This window comes from Phalaenopsis equestris, unplaced genomic scaffold (genome assembly GCF_001263595.1).
Source record: "Phalaenopsis equestris unplaced genomic scaffold, ASM126359v1 Scaffold000099, whole genome shotgun sequence".
In the NCBI taxonomy this organism is placed as follows: Eukaryota; Viridiplantae; Streptophyta; class Magnoliopsida; order Asparagales; family Orchidaceae; genus Phalaenopsis; species Phalaenopsis equestris.
Genome location: NW_018164541.1, coordinates 29,625 through 52,070, shown reverse-complemented (window position 1 = coordinate 52,070; position 22,446 = coordinate 29,625). Strand labels below are relative to the sequence as shown.

General features: G+C 34.4%; 1 protein-coding gene across 4 annotated transcripts; it reads right to left on the bottom strand.

Moving 5' to 3' along the window:
- Positions 1-608: 608 nt before the first annotated feature.
- Positions 609-18,734, bottom strand: LOC110020533 (mitogen-activated protein kinase 10-like). Of its 4 annotated transcripts, none has more exons than XR_002293535.1 (11): positions 18,665-18,734; positions 16,942-17,350; positions 16,465-16,592; positions 16,309-16,368; positions 15,395-15,544; positions 15,145-15,300; positions 14,546-14,757; positions 14,359-14,460; positions 12,511-14,098; positions 12,351-12,437; positions 1,310-1,371 (listed from the first exon to the last, which is right to left on the bottom strand). XR_002293535.1 is itself a non-coding variant. In XM_020718673.1 (10 exons), the coding sequence occupies exons 1-10, from the start codon at positions 18,686-18,688 to the stop codon at positions 828-830; spliced, it is 1,692 nt and encodes a 563-aa protein (XP_020574332.1). In that variant the 5' UTR covers positions 18,689-18,734; the 3' UTR covers positions 609-827. The 4 variants fall into 4 exon arrangements, 1 of the variants encoding a protein (XP_020574332.1); XR_002293536.1 differs by lacking the exon at positions 1,310-1,371 and adding an exon at positions 11,940-12,232 and having other exon boundaries at positions 12,333-12,437; XR_002293537.1 differs by lacking the exon at positions 1,310-1,371 and adding an exon at positions 11,940-12,232.
- Positions 18,735-22,446: the final 3,712 nt, after the last annotated feature.

Here is a 22,446-nt window from a genome sequence, read left to right as displayed (position 1 = left end):
ATAACAGTCCTTAGTAGGGATGTGTAAACGAGCCGAGCTTGAGTGAGCTCAGGCTGACTCGTGTTTGAAATCGGCTCGTGAACAGTATGTTTGTGTTCGGCTTGAAATTGGCTCGTTAAATTTAAATTGAGAAAAATAGATATAAGATGTGGGATTCGAACATGTATCAAATATATATAAAAGAATGCATTGATCACATTGCCATATGAGGTGTTATGATTTAAACTTAGATGTAAATATATATAATATATTATTATATATATTATTATATAAATAATTATATAATTTTTTGGCAATTACAAATAGTTGTTCGTGTTCGGCTCGTTTATAATTCGAGCGTTAAAAACTGGTCTGTATTCGGCTCGTTTATTTAACGAACGAGCCGAATACGAGCTACTTGCGAACAACGAGCTTTTTTTCCAGCCCTATCCTTAGTCTTTTTTGACAGCCCTAGTCGTGAGAGTAGCTCCTTATTTTCAGCAACAGCTAAAAGGGAAGGAAAAAAAAATAAAAAAATAAAATCAGTCATATAACTTAAAGAGTCTATACTCTCCCTAAAAAGAGTATAAACATCCTTAGCTACAACTTTACATTTTTTTAAACATTAGTCTCCATATCAGCATATCAAACAAACAATGCAGATGAACCTCTCCCTGTAACATAAAGTATCAATCTTATCCCACCTCTTTGCCTCTTTCCAAATAATTTCTCTCAAGACTTGTGCTTACCCCCACACATTCCAGCCTCACCACCATCCACACCAGCTCGAGCTAGCCAGCATACAAATCGACGCCATCTTAACCTGCCACGGTGCTTCTTCTTATCCCCTAGTATATCCCTGGAATCCCAAACTGGCCAGCACCATTTTTCCTCTGCGAACCTCCAACAAAGAATGGCAAACCCCTCACGTCAACTGCGACTTCTGGAGCGATCTTGCTCGGCATAAATGGCTGCGGCGGTTTAAGCCGGCGACTATCATCCCTCTCTTCTGACGCTTCAGCCTTCTTGCTTTCAGTCTTACCAACACTCTTGGGGGGATGAAGATCAGGGTGTGGTGGAAGCATTGCATTTCGAATCAATCTTCGAGGATCAGAGGGTTCCTTCACGCTTCCATTTTCGAATGAAAATATTGGACTCACAATTCTGCCTGGCTTGGCTGAAATTCAAATTAGCAAGCAGCTTCAGCATTTCAAAACAGTTGAAGGAATGGCTATGCAGAACTTATCAGGAGCAGTTTGAAGGAGCAGACCAAGTGGGATTCTTTGAGGTGCCTGTGGAAGCCTGGCGAAATGTTCAGAAAACCCCTCGGCTTTTCGGGGATTAATAATTTGTTCCTTTGGAGAGATTGTGGTTGAATGGAGCACGGTCGGTCTACGAAGATTGAATTTCAAATTGGATTAGATAATTTGTAAGATTTCTTAGAAGGTCATAGTGCTAGATTCATAAAGAAAAAAATTTGCTGAATTAAAACAAGTGTACAAGCTTGATTCTTTTGATGGAATATTACCAGCAAAATGAAATTTACAAGAACTAAATATGAAACATAAGCTTCAACAACAACAATCCCACTACGCAGGGTCGGCTACATGAATTCTTTTTCTCCATTGCGTCCTATTTAGTGTCATATTTTCATTTAGTTCTAATAAATTAAGATCATTTTTTATACAATAAGCCCAAGTCTTCCTAGGTCTACCTCTGCCTTTTCTTAACATAAATCAAATCTAAAACATCTACTCTCCTAATCGGATCATTAGATGGTCAACGTTTAATATGACCAAACCATCTAAGAAGCTCTATCTAATTTTGTTCGTCATTGGAGCTACACCAACCCTATCATGAAGATATTCATTTAGCATTTTGTCTCTAAATGTAAAGCTACTCATCCACCTAATCATTCTCATCTCGGCGACACTTAACTTAGTACTATGCTTTTCTTTTAAAGGCCAACATTCAACTCTTTGAACAACAGACCTGAGATATCTAAATTGTTCACATCTTTTAATAATTTGATCACTCAAAGTTACACTTCTGTCATTAGAGCTACTACTACTAAAATTACATTTCATGTATTCAGTTTTAGTTCCACTAAATGAAGGCCTTTAGACTCCAATGTAGACCTTCATAATTTAAGTTTTTCCTGGGCTTTTTCTCTCTTCTTATCCACGAGAAGGATACCATCAGCAAAAAACATACACCAAGGTACATCCTCTTGTAAATGTCTAGTAAAACCATCCATAACTAAAACAAAAAGATATGGGCTTAAAGCCGATCCCTGATGTAATCCAACAGAAATAGGAAAATAATTGGTCAATCCTCTTTCGTTCGAACACAAGTAGCAACTCTAGTATACATATCTTTAATGACTTTAATATAAATCATATCAACACATTTCTTCTCAAGAACTCTCCAAAGGATATCTCTTGGAACCTTATTGTAAGCTTTTTTTAAATCAATAAAAATCAAATTTAGATCCTCTTTATTATCTCTGAACTTCTTCATCAAACCTCTCAATAAATGTATAGCTTCTGTAGTAGGCCAGCCCGACATAAATCCAAATTGATTATGAGAAAAAATCTTAATAATATGTCTTAACCTATGTTCAATAACCCTCTTCCATAATTTTAAAGTATGACACATCAACTTAATTCCTCTATAATTTGCGCACTCTTGTGCATCCCTTTATTCTTCCTTTATTCTAAAAAATGGGGTCCAAAATACTCTTCCTCCATTCCTTAGGCATATTTTAGTTTTTAAAATAATATTAAAGAGTTTAGGAAGCTAAGAAACTCCCAAATCTCCTAAAAATTTCCACACTTCAATTGGGATATCATCAGGTCCTATAGATTTTTCACCATTGGTTTTCTTTAAAGCCTCCTCAACTTCTTTTTTACTAATGTGACGGTAAACATGAAACGTTTTATTATTATTGACGATATTAAAATCACTAAGGTCGATCGTATTTCAGAAACTTCATTAAGAAGTTTATCACAATAACTCATCCACCTATGTTGAATATCTTTTTCCAAGAAAAACACTTTTTGATTTTTATCTTTAATACACTTTACTGGAGTTAAATCTTTACTTTTCTTTTCTCTTTACTTTTCTTTTCAATCTTTACTTTTCTTTTCTCTTTATTTGACTAGTTTCTACATATATTTTTCACCCTTCTTAGTATTTAATCTGTTATAAAGAACACTAAAAATATAATTTTTAGCGTTTTAGCGTCGCAAATTATTTTTTTAGACTCTCTGCGGGTCGTTTGATATTTTTCTCAGTTCTCTAAACTTTTACATTTAAACCAATTTTTATAACATATCTTATATTTTATATTTTCTTGCACATTATTATTCCACTATTAACTATTTTTATTTTTAGATATTTTTTCTTTTGATTCTCCAAATACATCTTTTGCTACTTGTTTAATATTTTTTGTTACTTTATCTCACATAGCATTCGCTTCTTTATGAACATCACAAATTTTAAAATCTTGAATATTACTCATAAAAATAATTTTGTCTTTTAGATTTTTTCATCTAATTCTACCATGATGAGTCCTAATATTCTTTATTTTATAATTCTTTATCTGAAAATCTAGAACTAATAATCGATGTTGGGTACTCAAATCCTCACTTGGAATAACCTTAAAATCTTTACAATCTCGGCGATTTCTTCCTATCATAAGAAAATAATCAATTTGTGTTTTATTAGATCCATTCTTATATGTAATAAGATGCTCATCTTATTTCTTGAATAAAGTATTAGTAATAACACAATCATACACTAAAGCAAAATCTAAAATGACTCTACCTTCTTCATTAGTCACTCCAAAATCATAACCATCATGAATATTTCTGAAATCTTCTACCACTTTACCGATATACCCATTTAAATCTCCTCCAATAAATATGAAACATAAGCTTCAAAAATAAAAATTTCCATTGAGTGAATACAAAGATCAACGATAAGATAAATTTCAACAGTTTAAATAAAAGGAGTTAGCTTATTTGGATGGTTGTCAGATTGGAAGTTTTCTAGCCACATATGATTTACATGAATATATAGCTTTGTTATTGATATGAGTTTTAATAAACGCCTTGAACAAAAAACTAAACACGAATTAAACTATAATTTTTCAAAGATATTAGCTCCGGCCTTATATAAAGCTCTAAAGATTAAGAAATATTACCATTATTGTCTTATTATAACTATTATGCCAGTGGTTTATATGCCTACAAATCCATTATCTCTTCACTCTGTCAAATACATTAACCCATGGCTAAACTGGTTTAATTGAAACTCTATTTCATGATTTTTTTTCCGGGAAAATTTCATGAATATGCTTTAAAAAATAGAATGTAGAAACATATTTACAATAACCAAAATGATCCTAATCTGATTTTGTTGAGTTTGAACTTGCACATAATCTCATGAAGCTAATCGTGAACATAAAATTGAGCATCGTCAGAATTTAAATCTAAAAATTAATTTGAAACATTCATGAACCTACAAAATTAGAATATGAATTCATTTCAACTGAAAATAAATAAATACTCTTAGTATATAGTAAAATTACCGACCAGAGTTATACTGATATTAATTTTATTTTAATTCTACTCTTAGTTTCTTGATTTACAAGTTTATAAAAAACATTTAATAAAGAAAGTGAAATTGTGCACATATATTAAAGAAAGTTAGTCATAATAACTAGTCTAAAGAAAATTCAAAATTCAAATCTCCATCTAATGTAGTTAAATTCAAAAGGGAATAATTCATCATGACAAATATTTAAGCCACATGAATTAATTTTCTTTAGAACTGGTTTGTTGACCATCACATCTACTTCACAATATGAGTCAATCAGATGTGGAGAAAGCAGAAAATGATGAATGGGACATCACACGATAAATTATGAAATATCTCAATCATGCACAAAGTCACCCGGAACATCGCACGCTCGTAAGATGGACAACTCCATTGTATCGAGAGCATCAAAATCTATCAAGAGGATCTACTTCAATTGACTCGACTAAACATGACGAAAAAGTCAGGAATTTAATGCAACTCTGTGCATATGATGTAAAATTGCTTCAAGCGACTCAACAATAACAAAGGTGGCTTAGATGAACCTATTCGCATAATGAATCCTGCGAGCACATCCAAAACGTCAAAACTATCTATAAAGGACACCCATATTATTTGAATTTTTGCTCATATCTTGTAATAGGCAAATCGAGGTGATTCATAGTCAGAGTCAACACAAATTAAAATGTACGACAAACAAGAACATGCAAGCAGGGGATAACACAAAAATCTTTATTTCATTTTCTTTTAAGTTTATAATAGTAATGTCAATATTATACACTAATTTAATATTAATGTTAGTTTTGATTTAAAATATCCTATTAAATTCTCTTTTAATTCTGCAGTCGCCCACATGTCTGCTGATACAGCGCCCGAATCTCGCTCCCCCATATTTTATCCTCCCAACTCCACGCCTAAGTCTCCTACACACGCAACACAGAACTTTCTACCCAAAAATCCCATCTTCTTCATGTTTCCCCACTCAAACTCATGCAAAAATTATCTGTTCTTTTTCCTGTTTCGCACACTTAAGCCCTCTAGACCAAACGACCCACACTCCCACACTATCATGCTCGGCTTGTTATTATATCAATATTTATGTATATATATTATATATTTTTTTCTTATTTAGTAATTAGTAAATAGATAAGTCAAAAAAAGTTTATCGTGTTTGGTAAGTTATTTATTTATTTTCAACTTCTTAAAATCGACTCAAATTCAAATGAGTTTAGCACAAACACAATGTTCACAAACAATTTAAAAAATGAACCGATTTCAAATAATAGCAAATTCAATGAACCAATCATGAGCATACAACAATTTCACTCAAGCTCATCTCACTTACACTCATACTAGCAATGAGAAATCACATAGCTTCTCTCTAGATTCTCTTTTTGTCTCTTTCTTTTATTTTATGGTTTCTTAAACAGTTTTAATAGTATAAGCAAGTGTCCATGGACAAATTGGATTCAAAAGTGACCAATTTGTTCGATAATAGAGGCATGTTTCCTTCAATTAGACATAGTTTGACACCGATCTAGAATTTTTAAAAGGTATTTGAGGATCAGATCTACATGTGAAATGTTGGATAATGGGGAGAAGTGAATGTGAGGTTCATAAAGATCAAAAGAAGAAACGGTAGTTGCGACTATTGTCCCAGAGAAAGAAAGTAGAAAACATAGTGAAAAGATGCGATCGGCGACCACGAATGCCAAGGAAGATCCATCACCTAACTTAAACAAGATACAAATATACCACTTGCACAAGAAAAATGGTATAGCACTCCTTATAGTTAAATCATAGAGAAACAATCTCAAAAAATATAAAGAAACACCAAAAGTCTAAAAAATAGGAATTCACAACACATTTATATGTCCCAAAGAAGAAAAATTAGCCCTAACAATAATCTAAATATGATAAATAGGAACTCCTAAGGGAGGACCTGCCGAACCATGAGGGCTAGAGTAGCTGTAATGGATCCCTCCTAGACTGGGCCATCCTAAGAGTGGGAGCGAGATGGATGTCTACATCATAATTAGTGTTATTAATAAAAAACTTACAATTTTTGTTGCTTGTGGGACATAATTATAAGATTATAAGCTCGCCCGGTTCTTTAAATGGACGTACTACGCATAGAAGATTTCTAATTTTCTACTACATTTCTTTCGCTCAGCCAATCCAGTTGTTTGGTTAAGTGCATATAACATACAAATTTATCAATTAGTTATTAATTCCCCTTTAGAAGGTTTATCTTAGTGTTATGCAGCCAATGTTGAAATCTCGATCAAAAGTAATGTTCCATTTTTCCTTTACCAAGCATGGTGATGGGAATCAATATGTTCTAATGCAAGAAGCTCTGTGCCTACCTGTGATATTAAAAAAGATGCTATCCGGTTAAAAAAGAACAAAAATAAATAAATAATAATTGAAAAAAAAATATGATTTGATATTCAAGATTGTAAACTATAAAAGAATCAAACTTATAAGTCATACAATGATGCTACGAAACAGTATGATGGAAAGTAGGCTCACAAAAATGATATTAATTTTGAATAACCATTTTAAATACTAGAGATATCCATTATAAAATAATTTTTACTTTAAAATACTGAAATGTAGAAATATAGAGATCATGAGAAGATTTTCCCCAATTTTTTTATTGTACTTTAGAAGACAGATGATCGTGCGCCATGATAATTAGATTTGGTAAATGTGTGTATGATAAAACACTGAGCAACATTAGAAATAGTTGTAGAGATATGAATATGCTTACAAATGACATTTAAGGTGAAATTCCTTATGCAATGCTTTTGCATTTATAATTATTTAGAAGCCGATAAAAATTATAAAAAGGAGAAAATATTTTAAAGATAAAAGCATTAAAATTTAGTAGAAAAAATAATAAATATATAAATATATAATTTAAATGGGTATAATATTAATAATTATCAGTTAATAATATTAAAAGATAATATAATGCTTAAATGTAATAGGTTTAAACATCACACAAAAGAATAAATATATAAATGACAATATAATTTTTAGAGTTCAAGATGCATGATTAAAACAAAAAAAAAAGTCTCTAGAGTTTTGTGTAAAAAGATAATATAATTAAGATTTAAAGATAAATTTAATAAAACTATAATTATGTTGGTGATATTGTATTGATTCAAATGCTGGGATGTAAGAAAAAAGGTTGATATCTAAATTGAGTATATATGAAAAAAGAATGTAAAGATGGATGCATGAAAAAGCTATGAAGAATAAAATAAAAAAATGAATATACTAGGGAAAAGGAATTGGAATCACATACATCGAAGATAAGACAACTAGACATAGACTAAGACGGTTTGTACATTGCAAAAAAACATAGATAATATGCGCACAAAACTAATTGCTAAAATTATTGTTCAGTGATTAGGAAAAAACGGGGTAGACCTTAAATGGATAGAAATTATACATTAGGATTTTGAAAAAAAAAAGATTTAACTTCTCAAATAACAATCAACAAAAATAAATAAAAAAATAATATTCAAAATGTAGACCCTAAATAGTTAGAACAAAGCTAATGATGATGATGATCATGAATCCTCAAATAATATCTAGAATTCTTCTTTTTGCCATCTCCATTGGGATTCACATCCAACATATCACAAAGCTAATTTTCACTTATGAAGCTATTATTGAAGAGGAAATCATTTCCATTATTGATGGCAAATATTAAAGATGTTTTATAAAATGCAAAGGAGGATAGGTGATAATTCATGGACTTCTCCACAAGAATTAAAATAATTATGTCCAATTCTACTTCATGAATATCAACTAAACATTTAGTAAGAACCAAACCTCCCTCGATATTTTTATTACAAGATCCCTTATATTAGGGGACTTTTGATGCCCTTGCAACCTTCGTGATTGTGAGTTTTTCAAGATGAAACTATTACAAGATTTTCGATTACAACACTTACAACTCTTTCGATTATGATATGATTGTGGGATAAGATTGCTACAAGATTCGATGAGTTTTAATTCATATTGTTAACTTATAAATTTTTTTAATTGTAATTTCAAGGAGGTTGTGTGATTATAAATATTAGAATGAATTATAAGATATATAAAAAATATTTCAATCTATGTATTCTTTGAGACCCTGTTTGGCGCAGCGATTTCGCTGCTGCGCGGCACCGCGCCGTATAATTTTGATGTTTAGGGCGGAGGCTAGTCTGCGGTGTGACGCGATTTGGCTCGAACGCGGAACGTGTATAATACCCCGCAGCCCAACTTCGGCACTCTACGTTTTACCCTAATACCCTACCCAAAACATTTTCGCTCGTCAAATATGTGCTCCTGCGATCGAAGATCACCTCTCATCCTCTTCTCCGACGGCTTCCTCCTTCTCTCTGACATGCACTCACGATACCCATCAACTTCGTATGCCTTCTTCTCCAACGACTTCCTCCTTCTCTATGACATGCGCTCACGATACCCATCAGCTTCGTATGCCTTCTTCTCCAATGGCTTCCTCCTCTCCTTCTCTTCGCACTGATAATATATTTATTTATTTATTTTTCTTTTTTGTTCTGTGAGATGGAACAGAGGCCAATCTTTGTAGATCTAGAATTTTTTATGTTTGCTTAGGTTGGATTGTGTTCGATGGCTATTAACGCAGTTGCATTTCCATGTTATAGCTTATTTTAAACTGATTTAGGAATTTCATAGGAGGCATTCGATTTTGCTGTTTGATGCACCAGCATCACACTCATTTTCTGCTATCATTTTCTGCAAGTTGTGCCTAGTGGTCTTTTAGGTCTTTTATGTGATTGCATATGGGTTTGTATTTTCTCTTCTATAATTTTGGATGCATTTCTTTTCTATGCTCACACTTATTGTTAGACTTCTTGATAGAAGTTCAAGTATTTCAACAAATTTTTATAACATTGTTTTTATAACCATGTAACTTATTAATGCGCACATCTTACATTTATAAATATCACCAGCAACTTCCTTGAAATGAATTTTTGCTTCTGAAGTTCCAAAAATGTCGCTGTTACAGTCTTATCTCAAACAATTTTACAAAACAGGAGTAGTATGGTCATTTTGTAGGAACAGTTGCTCCGCAGCTGTTTTCACGCAGCTGCACCAAACAGACAGTCAGCTTCCCCGCAGCAGCTTTTTGGGACAGCGCAGCTGCAGCTGCGCCAAACAGAGCATGAATCAATAAATTTAATAAATTTCTAGTTGGACATAATTTTTCTAGCATTCTTTGGTGCAAGTGGAGATTTAAGATTTCGAGGGGAAATTATCACCATGCACAATTAGGAAGATTGATTATTATTTTATGATCTATTACCACTTGAGATGTTTCATTTGAGGCCTCAAGTATCTAAACATCCCCGATTGTTTTGGACTCGTTCATTTGGGCTCTCTTTTTTTTTTTTCAAAAATAAGAATAAAAAACTGCAGGACCATTGAATATCTTAAATTTGAAAAGAAACATTCTAAATGAAGGGCAACCTGACATGCTAAAAGTTTGTTGACCATCAACAGTCTCACTTCCAAACTATATCCTTCCCCCAAATTGTTTCTTTATTCTGAAGTACAACTAAGCAAGAATTCGAGAGAAAACCTTTTTTTACCAGGAATCAAAATGGAAGAAAAGTTTGATAATTTATTAGATGGTAGATGGAAAATGTAAGTTTTGGTTTCAAATATACCCTCTGAGGAAAAAAAAAGATAAATGCAGAATGCATGAAGCAATCAAGCGGTTGACTGGGCGTTTTTAAAAAAAGTCCCAATGGAGGAGGGAAAAAGCAAAGAAAACATGGAAAACGAGGAAGAAGGGTGAAAAAACAATCGCAAGTTTTACACAAGGGGAAAAAAGGAGAGGAATGGAGGAGAAATATGAATGATTTGTCCACAAGAAGAAGATAATCAACTCAGCCTTCTGGCCTGCTAATGCTGTCCGTTATAGTAACATCCTTATTTTTTTTATAGAATACAATGAACCCATAAAAGAGTCAAAATCACTGCTACTGGCGCATGGAACGAATAAAAGAGCTTAGTATAAAAAATGTTTAGAAATTGACCACTGCTAATATTATTTTGAATCAAACCCCAAGCAACGGATAAAATTATAGCCAAACCAAAGCATGCATGATGCATGAATGCTGATATAATGGTCAAAAGAAATAAGTGCTCAAAGCCTAATATGTACCTTCATAACATGGGCTTAAATAGGTATTATAACATTTTATAAATAAACCCTTAGACTTTTTCAATATTCTCTTTTTACCAATAGACCCTAAATATAGTCCACTTCTCAACACTATCCCTCAAGATGGGCAAAAATATCCACTAAGCCCATCTTATCACACAACCTAGACAAATCTAATAAACTAAGTCCTTTAGTGAGGCTGTTAGCCACTTGCTCTGTAGTGGCTATGTAACTTAGCTCCAGTAGCCTGTTATTTAGCTTTAAGCCAGTTAGTTTGCTTTTCCTTGATGAAAAATCTATTAATCTCCACATGTTTGGTTCTATCATGTTGCACCGGGTTGTTGTCAATGCTAATTGCTCACTTGTTGTTGCACCACAAATTCATTTGAATTCTTTGGTCCACCTTGAGCTCAACTAACAAGGATCTCAACCACATCATCTCTGCAACTCCTAAGTCTTTGGCCCTATACTCTGACTCTGTTGTTGACCTTGCTACTACAGACCGTTTTTTGCTCTACCAAGAGACCAAGTTGCCCCCTACAAACGTGCAACATCCTAAAGGTAGATCTTCGTCATATGCACAACTCGGCCAGTCAGCATCACAAAATGCCTCAATGTCTACATGCCCATTCTTTCTGAAGATCAATCCCTTTCCTGGTGCACTTTTCAAGTATCTCATAATCCACTGCATCCATATGACCATTCCTTGGAACAAGCATGTATTGGCTCACTATGCTCACTGCAAAAGAGATTTCGGGTCATGTGTGACACAGATAGATCAAATAGCTCACCAATCTATGGTAACTCTCACGATCAATTGATTTTGCTCTATGCGCTCAGCTTGACCTTCTGGTCAATTGGAGAGACAGCAGGTTTGCACCACAACATGTCTGTTTCCGTGAGATCTAGTACATACTTTCTCTAGGACAAGACCATCCCCTCGGGTTGACGGGCCACTTCAATCCCAAGAAAATAATCGAGTTGTCCAGAATCCTTTTACCTCAAATTCATTGCCCAATCTTATCTTTAGTTGGAATATCTCTGTCTCATCATCACCGATGACAACGATGCCATAAGCATACACAACAAATACAATGATGTGACGTTCATATTAACAAATAAACACAAATAAGTTTTTGTTTAAGAGCTCCTAGTAAGCATGTCAAATTCATAAACATCATAAACAAGTTTTTCTTTATTTACCTTTTCATACAAAAAAGAATACAACCAGCTCAATAAATTGAAAGAAGAATGTATCATGCGTCTATAATGTAGCAACAACACATCCTCTACACTCCTCTCAGGTTCTCCTACTCCATCACTCTCTATCATGGATGTCAAAGCTGAGTCCATCCCCTCTCGATCTAGGTATCAGAGTCCACTATGCAATATTCTAGTTCCAAGTGTCTGACCCGTCATTTTATCTTGATAGATCAGCTTAGGAATATCAAAATAAACAACACATTTTAGTTGAAAAATAATGATAATAAAGGAAAAGGAGCATACAAAACATTATACAAAGTTATATAATTTGTACCCCTCATTGTACTCTTACCAACTACAGGCCATGTTGTACCATCAATAGTCTGGATGCTCTCTCGTACTGTTGGGGGAGTATAAGAAGAAAACTCTATAGCAGTACCTGCCACATGTCGAGAATCACCTGAATCTACAATCCATTCTAATGATCATGTGGTGGAAATAGAGGCAAGTACCTTTGTCAGAGTGAGCATAAGCGACAATGTTATCATTTGATGACAACTGGTTGGAAACATCCTTAGCCCCATCTCTTGTTGCTTTCTGCTTCCACTTCAACAACTGCAGACATTGATGATCTTCATTGGTGAAAATCACACCAGTCTCTCCCTCCTCTGCTATCATCAGATTGCCCGGTAGCCCCTCTTTCCACCTTTTCAACCACCATGACTATGACTACGACCTCCACCATGTCCATGTTCTTGCCTCTCTTTTCTTAGGTGGCCTTAGACAGGTCTTACTCAGATGTTAGCAATTGCGAGTCTCTTCCTTGACATCTATCATATACCTGAGCTCGAGGCAGCCAATGCTGATCGCGCGACCGGAAGTCCGCTTGGCTCAGAGTATAGCTTCATGCGACTCTCCTCTTGTAATATTGCAACAAGGACCTCATCTAGTGAAGGGATAATCACCTAAGCCAGAAGGATTGATCTCCTTTGATCAATGATTGGGTTCAGATGAGCCAAAAATTACATATTTCTCATCTGTGTAAAAATCCCCCTTTATTGCAATTCAGATTGCCACAACTCGTCACCGGTGAGAAATGATCAAGATCCACCAACAACTACTCCAAATCTATGACGCATTCCTGAATCGATCTATCACCATGCACCGCTGCTTTTATCTCACATTGAATCTGAAACACCCTCATGTGGTTCTCCATCTCAACATAAATCCTCTTTAGCTTTGCTCAAATGTCCCTCCCTTACCTTTTGAATGTCATCTACTAATGTGGCAATTGATGAAACCATCGAGTTGAGAAATCAGATGTATCAAAAGATGTGTCTGGTCCTCTCATCCCCTCAACACTGTCACCCTCTGTCTTGGCCTTGACTTCTATCAGATAACCCTAAAGACTCTTTCCGACTAGAACAACCTCAATTCAACACGACCAACTCATATACATGGCCGGTCCATAAAGCTTCAGATCTACATGAGGGAGATCTAATTCCACCTGCATCGGAGAACATGTCAAGATAATGGCTCCCATTGAGATGCTAGCTCCCTGTATGAGTCTGATTAATACATTCAGAATCTCAGAATTTATCTTTCTCAGATGCTCCAATCCTTTACCTCCCGCAACATCTCCTCCTAAACAAGGATCCAAGTCTAGATCACACATGACTTCCTCTTCTTGACCTGATCTTGATCTACTTTACCATCAAGGCCAAGATCCTCCATATAAACCCTTCTTTTTCTCCTTCTGTTGCACATCCAGTACACAGAAGTCACGCATCTCTCCCTATTTGTTCCCCTCTGTCGCCTCCCCTTGTCCTTTCATAGTGTCGCTCCACTCCTTCCTCTTGCAGCAAACTGCAGAAGCCCTTTCCTGCCTGAATCCCTCGCGATACAGTCAGTAAAGCAACTTCGAGAACGCAACATACAACTGCGATACAGTTGTGATTAGAGCTTGTTGGGAAGGCGAAGACGTGAGACGGCTAGGTTCCACACCTTCGTGACTAAACCCTGCGAGACAGTCACGATCAAAACTTGTTGGGAAGGTGACGATGCGACCAAACCTTGTGATGCAGTCGCGATCAGAGCTTCCTGTGAAGGCGAAGATATGGGGCAGCTAGGTTAGGCTTTGATACCAAAAACAAAGAATTGCTCAAAACCTACCTAATATGTACATTCATAACATGGGCTTAAATAGGGCATTACAATGTTTTACAAATAAACCTTATAGTTCTTCAATATTCTCTTTTTACCAATAAGACCTTAAATAAGATCCAATTCTCAACATGTTCTCTCAACAATTATTTTGAATAAGAAATGGAACATAGTTATAAGAGCAAATAAATAATTACCTAGGAAGAGAAATGTGTTTCCTCTCTAAAGGAACCGTGGGAGAATTTGTTCCACCGTTCTCCTCCAGGTGAGCAAACTGTCTTTTGAATTGATCAACCGCACTAAAATGATAGAGATACAATATCCATGATAAGCAAACAATAAATAAATTGTTGAAAGATATGGAAGATAAAATAAATAAATAACCTAGGATACATGAAACTTGTTCTCTCTGTGCCATTTATATAGTCCTTAAGAAGTTGAGGGTGATATTCCAATATTTCACGAAAAATAAGTTCTCTAATGTCCTCTTTTGTCACCCTTCGCCGCTCAAATTCAAACTCCATTTTTGTGATTGGTTGGCAAGGGGGCTCCCTCTCCACTTTGGCCAAACCATTAAAATAAGGATCTGCCAATGCCTACAACCAGAGACATTTTAAGATGAGAAAGCATGCCAACAAATAATGATGAGAGAAATAAAATGCACATTCTTCTCATTTACAACATGGTGTCTAACTACGATTGCATTAATAAACAAGAAAAAAAAGTTACATGACCAAAAAGAAACAAAAGAAATGTTTGAAACTGGTCCCCGACTCTTTGTCGGGGATCATCGTCCCAAAGTCAATTTAGTTTCCATACTCTTTTAGTAGAAACTAAAATAGTTCTCTTTGGAGACTATTTCAACACATATTACAAGTATTTGGAATTAATTTGATACTTTTATAAAGTTTGGGACTAAAATGACCACATGTAAATTGTCAAAGGACCATATTGACACATAACTCAAACAAATAAGCACAGACCTCTTCAGCTGAAGGGCGATCCTTTGGGTCAAATGCTAGTAGTCTTCGCAAAAGTTTGAGGGCCAAAGGATCCGCATCTGGAAACTTTTGCAAGAATGGAATCGGTTGCTTTTTCCTCATACTACTCAAAAACCTTCTCGCTTTATCATTTCGAACCTTTTTGTCAAATGAGAAGAGATATGAGAACAAGCAACAGGCTTGGAAGAAATTCTAAATTTCAATATAACATTTCGAGAGAAAACCACCATACCCGAGATATAGAATCTATGGAAGGTGTGCCAAGAAGATCAGTCATCAAGTCCAATTGATGTACCACATTTTTTCCAGGAAATAAAGGCTTCCCAGTTAATACCTCAGCAAAAATGCAACCAATGCTCCAAATGTCTATGGCTGGTGTGTACTGCAAACGCAGAAAACATCGTTCAATTAAAAAAAAGTACAAAATCATGAGTTAAAATATATACTACCAAAAATTTAATAAAAAATACATCAGATAGCTAATACAGCTTGCAAGTAGTCTAGTCCAAAATAATTCTTGAACAAGCACTTTATTTTGAGGGAAATTTACATACCTACAACTCTTATGTATTTACATATCTCACGCCTAAACTTCCATAATTACATACATGGCACTTTGGTGCTTCAGACCTATGCATGAAAAGATATATTTGACTTTTAAAAAGTGTTAATAGAGCTATTATTTATGTGATATTATAGATTTAAGTGCTATGTGTGTAAATATGAAAGTTTACATGATACATAAGAATTGCGTACTATGTATGTAAATGCCCCTCATTTTAATTAATTGCAATCATACCATAAAACAGTTCGATTACAAAAGATTCCGAATTCAAGAAAAATACTAAATTTAATCAAGTTTCATAATCATAACGGTTAAAATCACCACTTCGCTGGAATTTGAATGAACTGAAATTCTGTTATGAGTGAAGTCTTTCTAGTAAGACCAATACGAGGAACTTGTGCAACGACATCAGAAATTCATTAAAAGTTGTGTAGTTAAACAGGGAGAGATGATACAACGCACCAGTGATAAGACAACAAAAAGGGATCGCTTTGCAGAAGATGATGCAAAGTGGAAATATTTCAAGAACATAAAATTATGATAAATAATTGCATTTTATGTTTCAAAAACATAATAATTACCTTGGAGAAGAAAGAACCGCATAGCTCAGGCGCTCGATACCACCTTGTTGCAACATAATCCTAAATATTTTCAATAAAAAATTCAAATGAAACTAATTTTGATCTCCCAAAGTAACCAAAAGTAAAAGCGATCTAACCAAATTATTATTGATATACCGTCCAAAACACTGTTGATGGGGTATCACTGAATGCCACTCTTGCTAATCCGAAATCACAAATTTTGAGCTTGCAGTTGGCATTTGCTAATATATTCTTTGGCTTTAAATCTCGATGATAAACATTAGCTGCATTAGTTTGATTAACTTCAGTATAAATTAAGATAAGCATGCTAAGCAACGAGCAAAATGATCTGATTACATAACAGTAGTGCATCAAAACACAATGAACTGCCAAAAAAAAATATAAAACAACACCAAAGTGTTTTCTTTTGCTCAAAGGTACAGGCGTACATAAATATTTACATTCTTACAGGATGTTATTGAAAAAAAAAAATTGAAGAAAACAAGCAAGATTGTCAGGCCATATAGTAGCAGCACTGTGATATTAAGTTCCAGCAAAAATGAAATGACATCAACATCCAATAACATTGTTCAAATTTAACAGACTTATGATAAGAAAATAAACGAATTCAACCTGTGTGGATATACTTTAATGCGCGTAAGAGCTGATAAAGAAAAAATTGGTAATGCTCTTTGGTCAAGTCATCATTGGCTTTGATAACTTGATGAAGATCTGACTCCATAAGCTCAAAAACAACATAAATATCTTTAAAATCCCTCTTTGATGGGGGTAGCATGATGTGCTTTATTTCTACAATGTCAGGATGTCTAAGAAGTCTAAGAAGCTTGATCTCACGAAGAATACGGGCAGCATCTGAGATGTGCTCAAAAATATCATGTATCTTCTTGATAGCCACCTTTTCTCCAGTTTGAATGTCTATAGCGGAGCACACAACTCCATAACTTCCTTTCCCTATGACCTCCTGAATTTTGTATCTGCTGGCATCCCCATATTCAGTGAAGAAGTCCATCTCTGGAGTATCCTGTAAAATATAAACGATCACACTTTGTCACAAAAAGTCTTTGAACTCAAAGAATAAAAGGAAAAGAAATGTAATAAAAATTAGGGGAAATTGCATACATAGCATGAATCTAGAACCCTCTTTCATCCATTTTTCAAATTGTCACTCAAATTAAAATTCATCATAAAAGCCCAACCCATTCATCGCGGCACGAGTAAATACATCGGTTCAATAGTTCAAAAATATTACTTGGATTTTGTAAACAACAATGTTTCAAGTGCTATGTATGTAATTATCCCTAAATTATAGATGGTTGACAGCAAACAGCAACAATAACTAGGGAGATAATTATAATGTGCTAGCGAACTTGCTTTCAAACTCCACCGGGTCTATTAATCTACAATCTAATTCAACAAAAACTACAATCACAAGGTAACTCTGCAATTTCTCAATTTGATGTGGGAAAGAGCGGAACTTCTTTTCAAGATGAATCCAGAACATCTTAAGCGCATGCATACAGAAATCTAGCCTCTAAATAAAGAAAGCAACTTGAGCTTCCCAATCCCCAATAAAAGCAAAAGTTAGATGGCATAAAATCTCATTCTGTCAATATATATATATATATTTCAGTGATCACAAACAACAGCCATAATTTATCAAAAACATATCTAACGGAAATAAATAAATAAATAAAAAAAAAAGTTGCTATGAGGTTATATCAAATTCTTGCGGGTGAATGAGAATAAGACACATAACAATCAGAGAATTTGAAATAAAAGAAGGAATAATTATCAAATTATGATGAATATGAATGAAAAGCAAAAGACCAAAAAAATCTAAAAGATCAAGGCCCTCAACGAAGTTCAATGTAAATTTTCAAATTGTTTGCCAAATTGAGGGAAACATATATATGAAGACCCATAAAAACCTGCCATTCATTTCATATTGGAATCATGCAAATAATAATAATAATAATAATAATAATACTATTCATCCGGGCAATTCCATCAATAGAAAAACCGAAGATAAAATACGCAAACTTCCATCGCAATAAAACGATTGAGAACATTCAAGTTAACAAAAAGAACCGGACAAAGAACCGCAAGCAAGAAACAACGAGCAGCATCCAAGTATGCTCGCAATTCAAAAGAACTCACCAAAACCCAACCGGGAAAAAAGTAATTTAATCGCACCATTCAAAATCTAAATATTTCAATTTCAATATCTAAACAAAACCTTGCTGCGGGAGCAGATCTTAATTCCAAACCAAAAATAAAATTATAGAAAGACGGAAAGAACAAAGTTCAAAGAACAAGATACTGACTAAAATCATACCTTCTTGCGCTGATCCTGCTGCATCTCCGCTCTCGTTGAAGGAAAGCCTAAAAACCGCAATGTTCCAAACGCTCTTTTTGACGCTCTTCCACTTCCCAAACCCTAAAACGTCAACCTTAAGCCGAAGCTCACCAAATTAACATCAACATCGCATTAAACCAGAACAATCTACAAGAACATCATCCGCATTTGCCTCCTCAATACCTCATAAGATCATAAAGATTGAGCAGAATCCTCATCCACTCACAGACCCTCTCTCAGCTAAACACATCTCTAGAGAGAGAGAGAGAGAGAGAGTGCGTGGCCGTCAGTTTGGGTTTTCATTTTATACTGTAACGGCCTCCGCCCCCAGTTGTCGGTCGCCTTAGGAATACGGTAGTGGCACATTTAGTAATATTTTTAAAAGAGAAGCCCTTTTACAGTAGCTCTTAGTAGGCAAATCAAATTGGGTAAGGATGATCAGAGAGAATTAATTGGCGTGAGATTTGATCAACGTAAATTTTAATTCATGGAGGTTGAAATGGTAACATTATCTTATCATATAAAAGATTTGACATAAAACGTGTAATTAAAGACTTTCCTTTGAGGTCATAATTCGTGTTTAGCTCGTTAAGAAGCTCGTATTCGATTCATTCATTACGTTAACGAGTCAAATATAACATTTTTTTTTGCTAGCGGAACACGAACAATGATTTGTTTGTTTGTGCTCGGCTCATTTTGACTCAAAAAAAATTATATGTATAATTGATTAGTATTTTTAAAAAATTAATTGATTGCAAAGCTATAAATATTTATAATCAATGAAAATTATTAATAAAATATAGAATAAGAATATATTAAATTGTATTTCAATGATGTTTTAATATAAATCATAAATTTTAAATCTCGTCCCAACCTTTAACATCTTATGTTTGTGTGATTACACTTATCAAAATGACTCATTGCCAGTGAACAGCTAGTGTTATAATTGCTAAATAAACGAGTCGAACACGAACACAATTTTTTTATGCTTGAAATATAAAGGAGCTGAATTCAAATAGTGGTACGTGATTACGCTTATCAAAATGACTCATTGTCAGTGAACAGCTATACTAGCTAAAAAAATGAGTCGAACACGAACACAATTTTTTTATACTTGAAATATAAAGGAGCTGAATTCAAATAGTGGTATTTCTTAATGAGCCGAACAATTGCTTGTATTCAGCTCGTTTACACCCTCTACTTTCCATAATTTGAAGGAGATTTTTACATTCATATTTCATATATATATATATATATATATTTATAAGTTTATTTATGTATGGAAGATGTATTTGATGTTTTTAATTAAAATTTTGAATTTTTTTTATTAAAATCTTGATTTTTTTTTTGATAATTGAAAATGTATTGGCAAAAGATTTTGTTTTGAAAAAAAAAATTTGGCTTTTTATATCAAATCATGCCATTTGAATTGAATCATTGTATTTGAAGTGACAATTTGAAATATCATTGCAAAACTCCAATTTTGAATAAGCTAAAGAATTTATCTATATAAAAATACAAATGAATTGGTAAAAACACATACCTGGCGTGGTGCTATAAGGAAATAACATTAGTATATATAGAAGGCTCATTTTATCCTATTTTGAATGCATCTTCATCTAAAAGGAGGGACAATTGATGTACATAAATAGGGGTGTAAACGAGCCGAGTTTGGGCAGACCTAAACTTGTCTGTGTCTGGCTCGTTTGATCTCTTTATTCTTTTTCAACGCGTACTCAAAATAGCTTGTGAAAAGTTTATTTGTGTTTGGCTCGATTCAAACTAATCTGTTCGAAGTAAGTTCGTGTTTGGCTTGAATATGAGCTCGGCTTGAATTGGAGCTTAACAACTATAACTCTCAAGCGAGCAAGGCCACAAGGCTAGCACTCAAAATGAGGAATTTATTGTATTTAATGATCTCTAAGGGTGTAAATAAACTTCTCCCACGTGATTGTGGCTTTTCTTTTCCCGTGCGCAGTCTTTGCCGCAGGTCGAATTAGTTTGTGCGCAGTCTTTGCCTCTGTATGTTCTGATATAGTCCTCCTCTTCCTATTTTCTCGTTTAGTATTAGAGCAGAATCACCTTTTACAAGGATGGATTCTCAGAACCACTTTCAATTGTTTGATGTCCCATATCAAGAACGTGGTTACTACTTCCCTTGCCCAAGACAATTACCTTGTATGGAAAGTGCAGGTCTCTAAACTTCTTACTGCTAACCAATACAATCCTTTTCTTGATAGCAAAAACACCCAGCCACCAAGATTCACAAGAAATGAAAACAACACCCATGTGGAAAACCCAAATCATCTTTTTTGATAATTGATAGACAAGAATCTTACTACTGTAGACCATCTCACCTTCAATTCTTTCAAATCTTCTTCATATAAACACGACTGTTGAAATATGGGGCGTTCTAACAAAACAATTTCAATCCACGAATCGATCAAGAGTCACTCAGTTAAAGAATGAATTGCATAATGTCACAATAGGAACCAGGTATGTATACTTTTAAAATACAAATGTGAAAGTAACTCTCATTTTATTGCTCTTCATAACAAGACAAAAGATCATTTTAATAAAACTATAAAATATTTGAGAACAGATGAAGGTGGAGAATATATGTCAAGTGAATTAAAAATGTATCTTACTCAAAATGACCTTACACATCAGTTTAGTTGCCCTTACACCCACAACAAAACTGTATAGCTGAATGAGAACATCATCACTTCATTGAGACCGCTAGCAATCTTCTAAATACGACTCATTTACCCATCCAATTTTAGATGGATGCACTTCAAACCGCCAACTATCTCATAAACTGCCTCCCCTGTACAAACGCTTCTAAAAAAATCTCCTTATCAACTTCTCTATCACAACCCTCCTGAATATGAGCATCTAAAAACCTTAGGTTTCTTATGTTTTCTCTGACAATAACAGAACTCTCATAATAAATTCTCTCCAAAGGCAGCTTCCTACATTTTTCTAGGATATAGCATGCAACACAAGGGTTACAGATGCTTCGACACACAGGCTTAGAAAGTCATTATTTCTAGACATGTTCATTTCATTAAAGTTGTTTTTCCCTAAACAACTTATCCAGCCAACTTCCGCCCACCCCAACACAATCTTTTTCTTTTTTAATTCCCACCTCCACCTTTATTGCTCCTACGCATACTCCCAATGCTTCTTCCACTAATATTACCCCACAAAGCTCTGCTCAGAACCTATTTCCAATCACCACTATAGCTCACCCTCCTCTTCCCACTACCTCCACCACTCAATCTTCACTAATTCCCCATCTTCAACAAATCTTCCTCAACCCACACAATCCAAATCCTGTGCTCATTTTTTAACCAGCCTCAGACGCCAATCAATGATCACCATATCTCAATCTAGCACCTTAAAACATAAAAAAAAATCTTAGACTTACAACACCACATTACCTCATTTGATGATCTCCACACCTACCATCAAGCAGTTCAACATTCACGCTGGAGGCAAGCTATGTCCGAAGAGTTCATGACACTACAACAAGAAGGAACATGGGAACTTGTACCTCCACCTGCACATCAACAAATATTAGTATTACTTAGACAACTTCATAACACGATAGAAAGCTAGGTCTGTAGCTCAGTCTCGCAACAACAAGGTATTGACTATAATGAAAAATTCAGTCTAGTTGCTAAAATTCCTACTATTTGCATGCTTATTACTCTTGCCACTACCAAACAGTGGGAAATACAACAATTTGACATATCTAA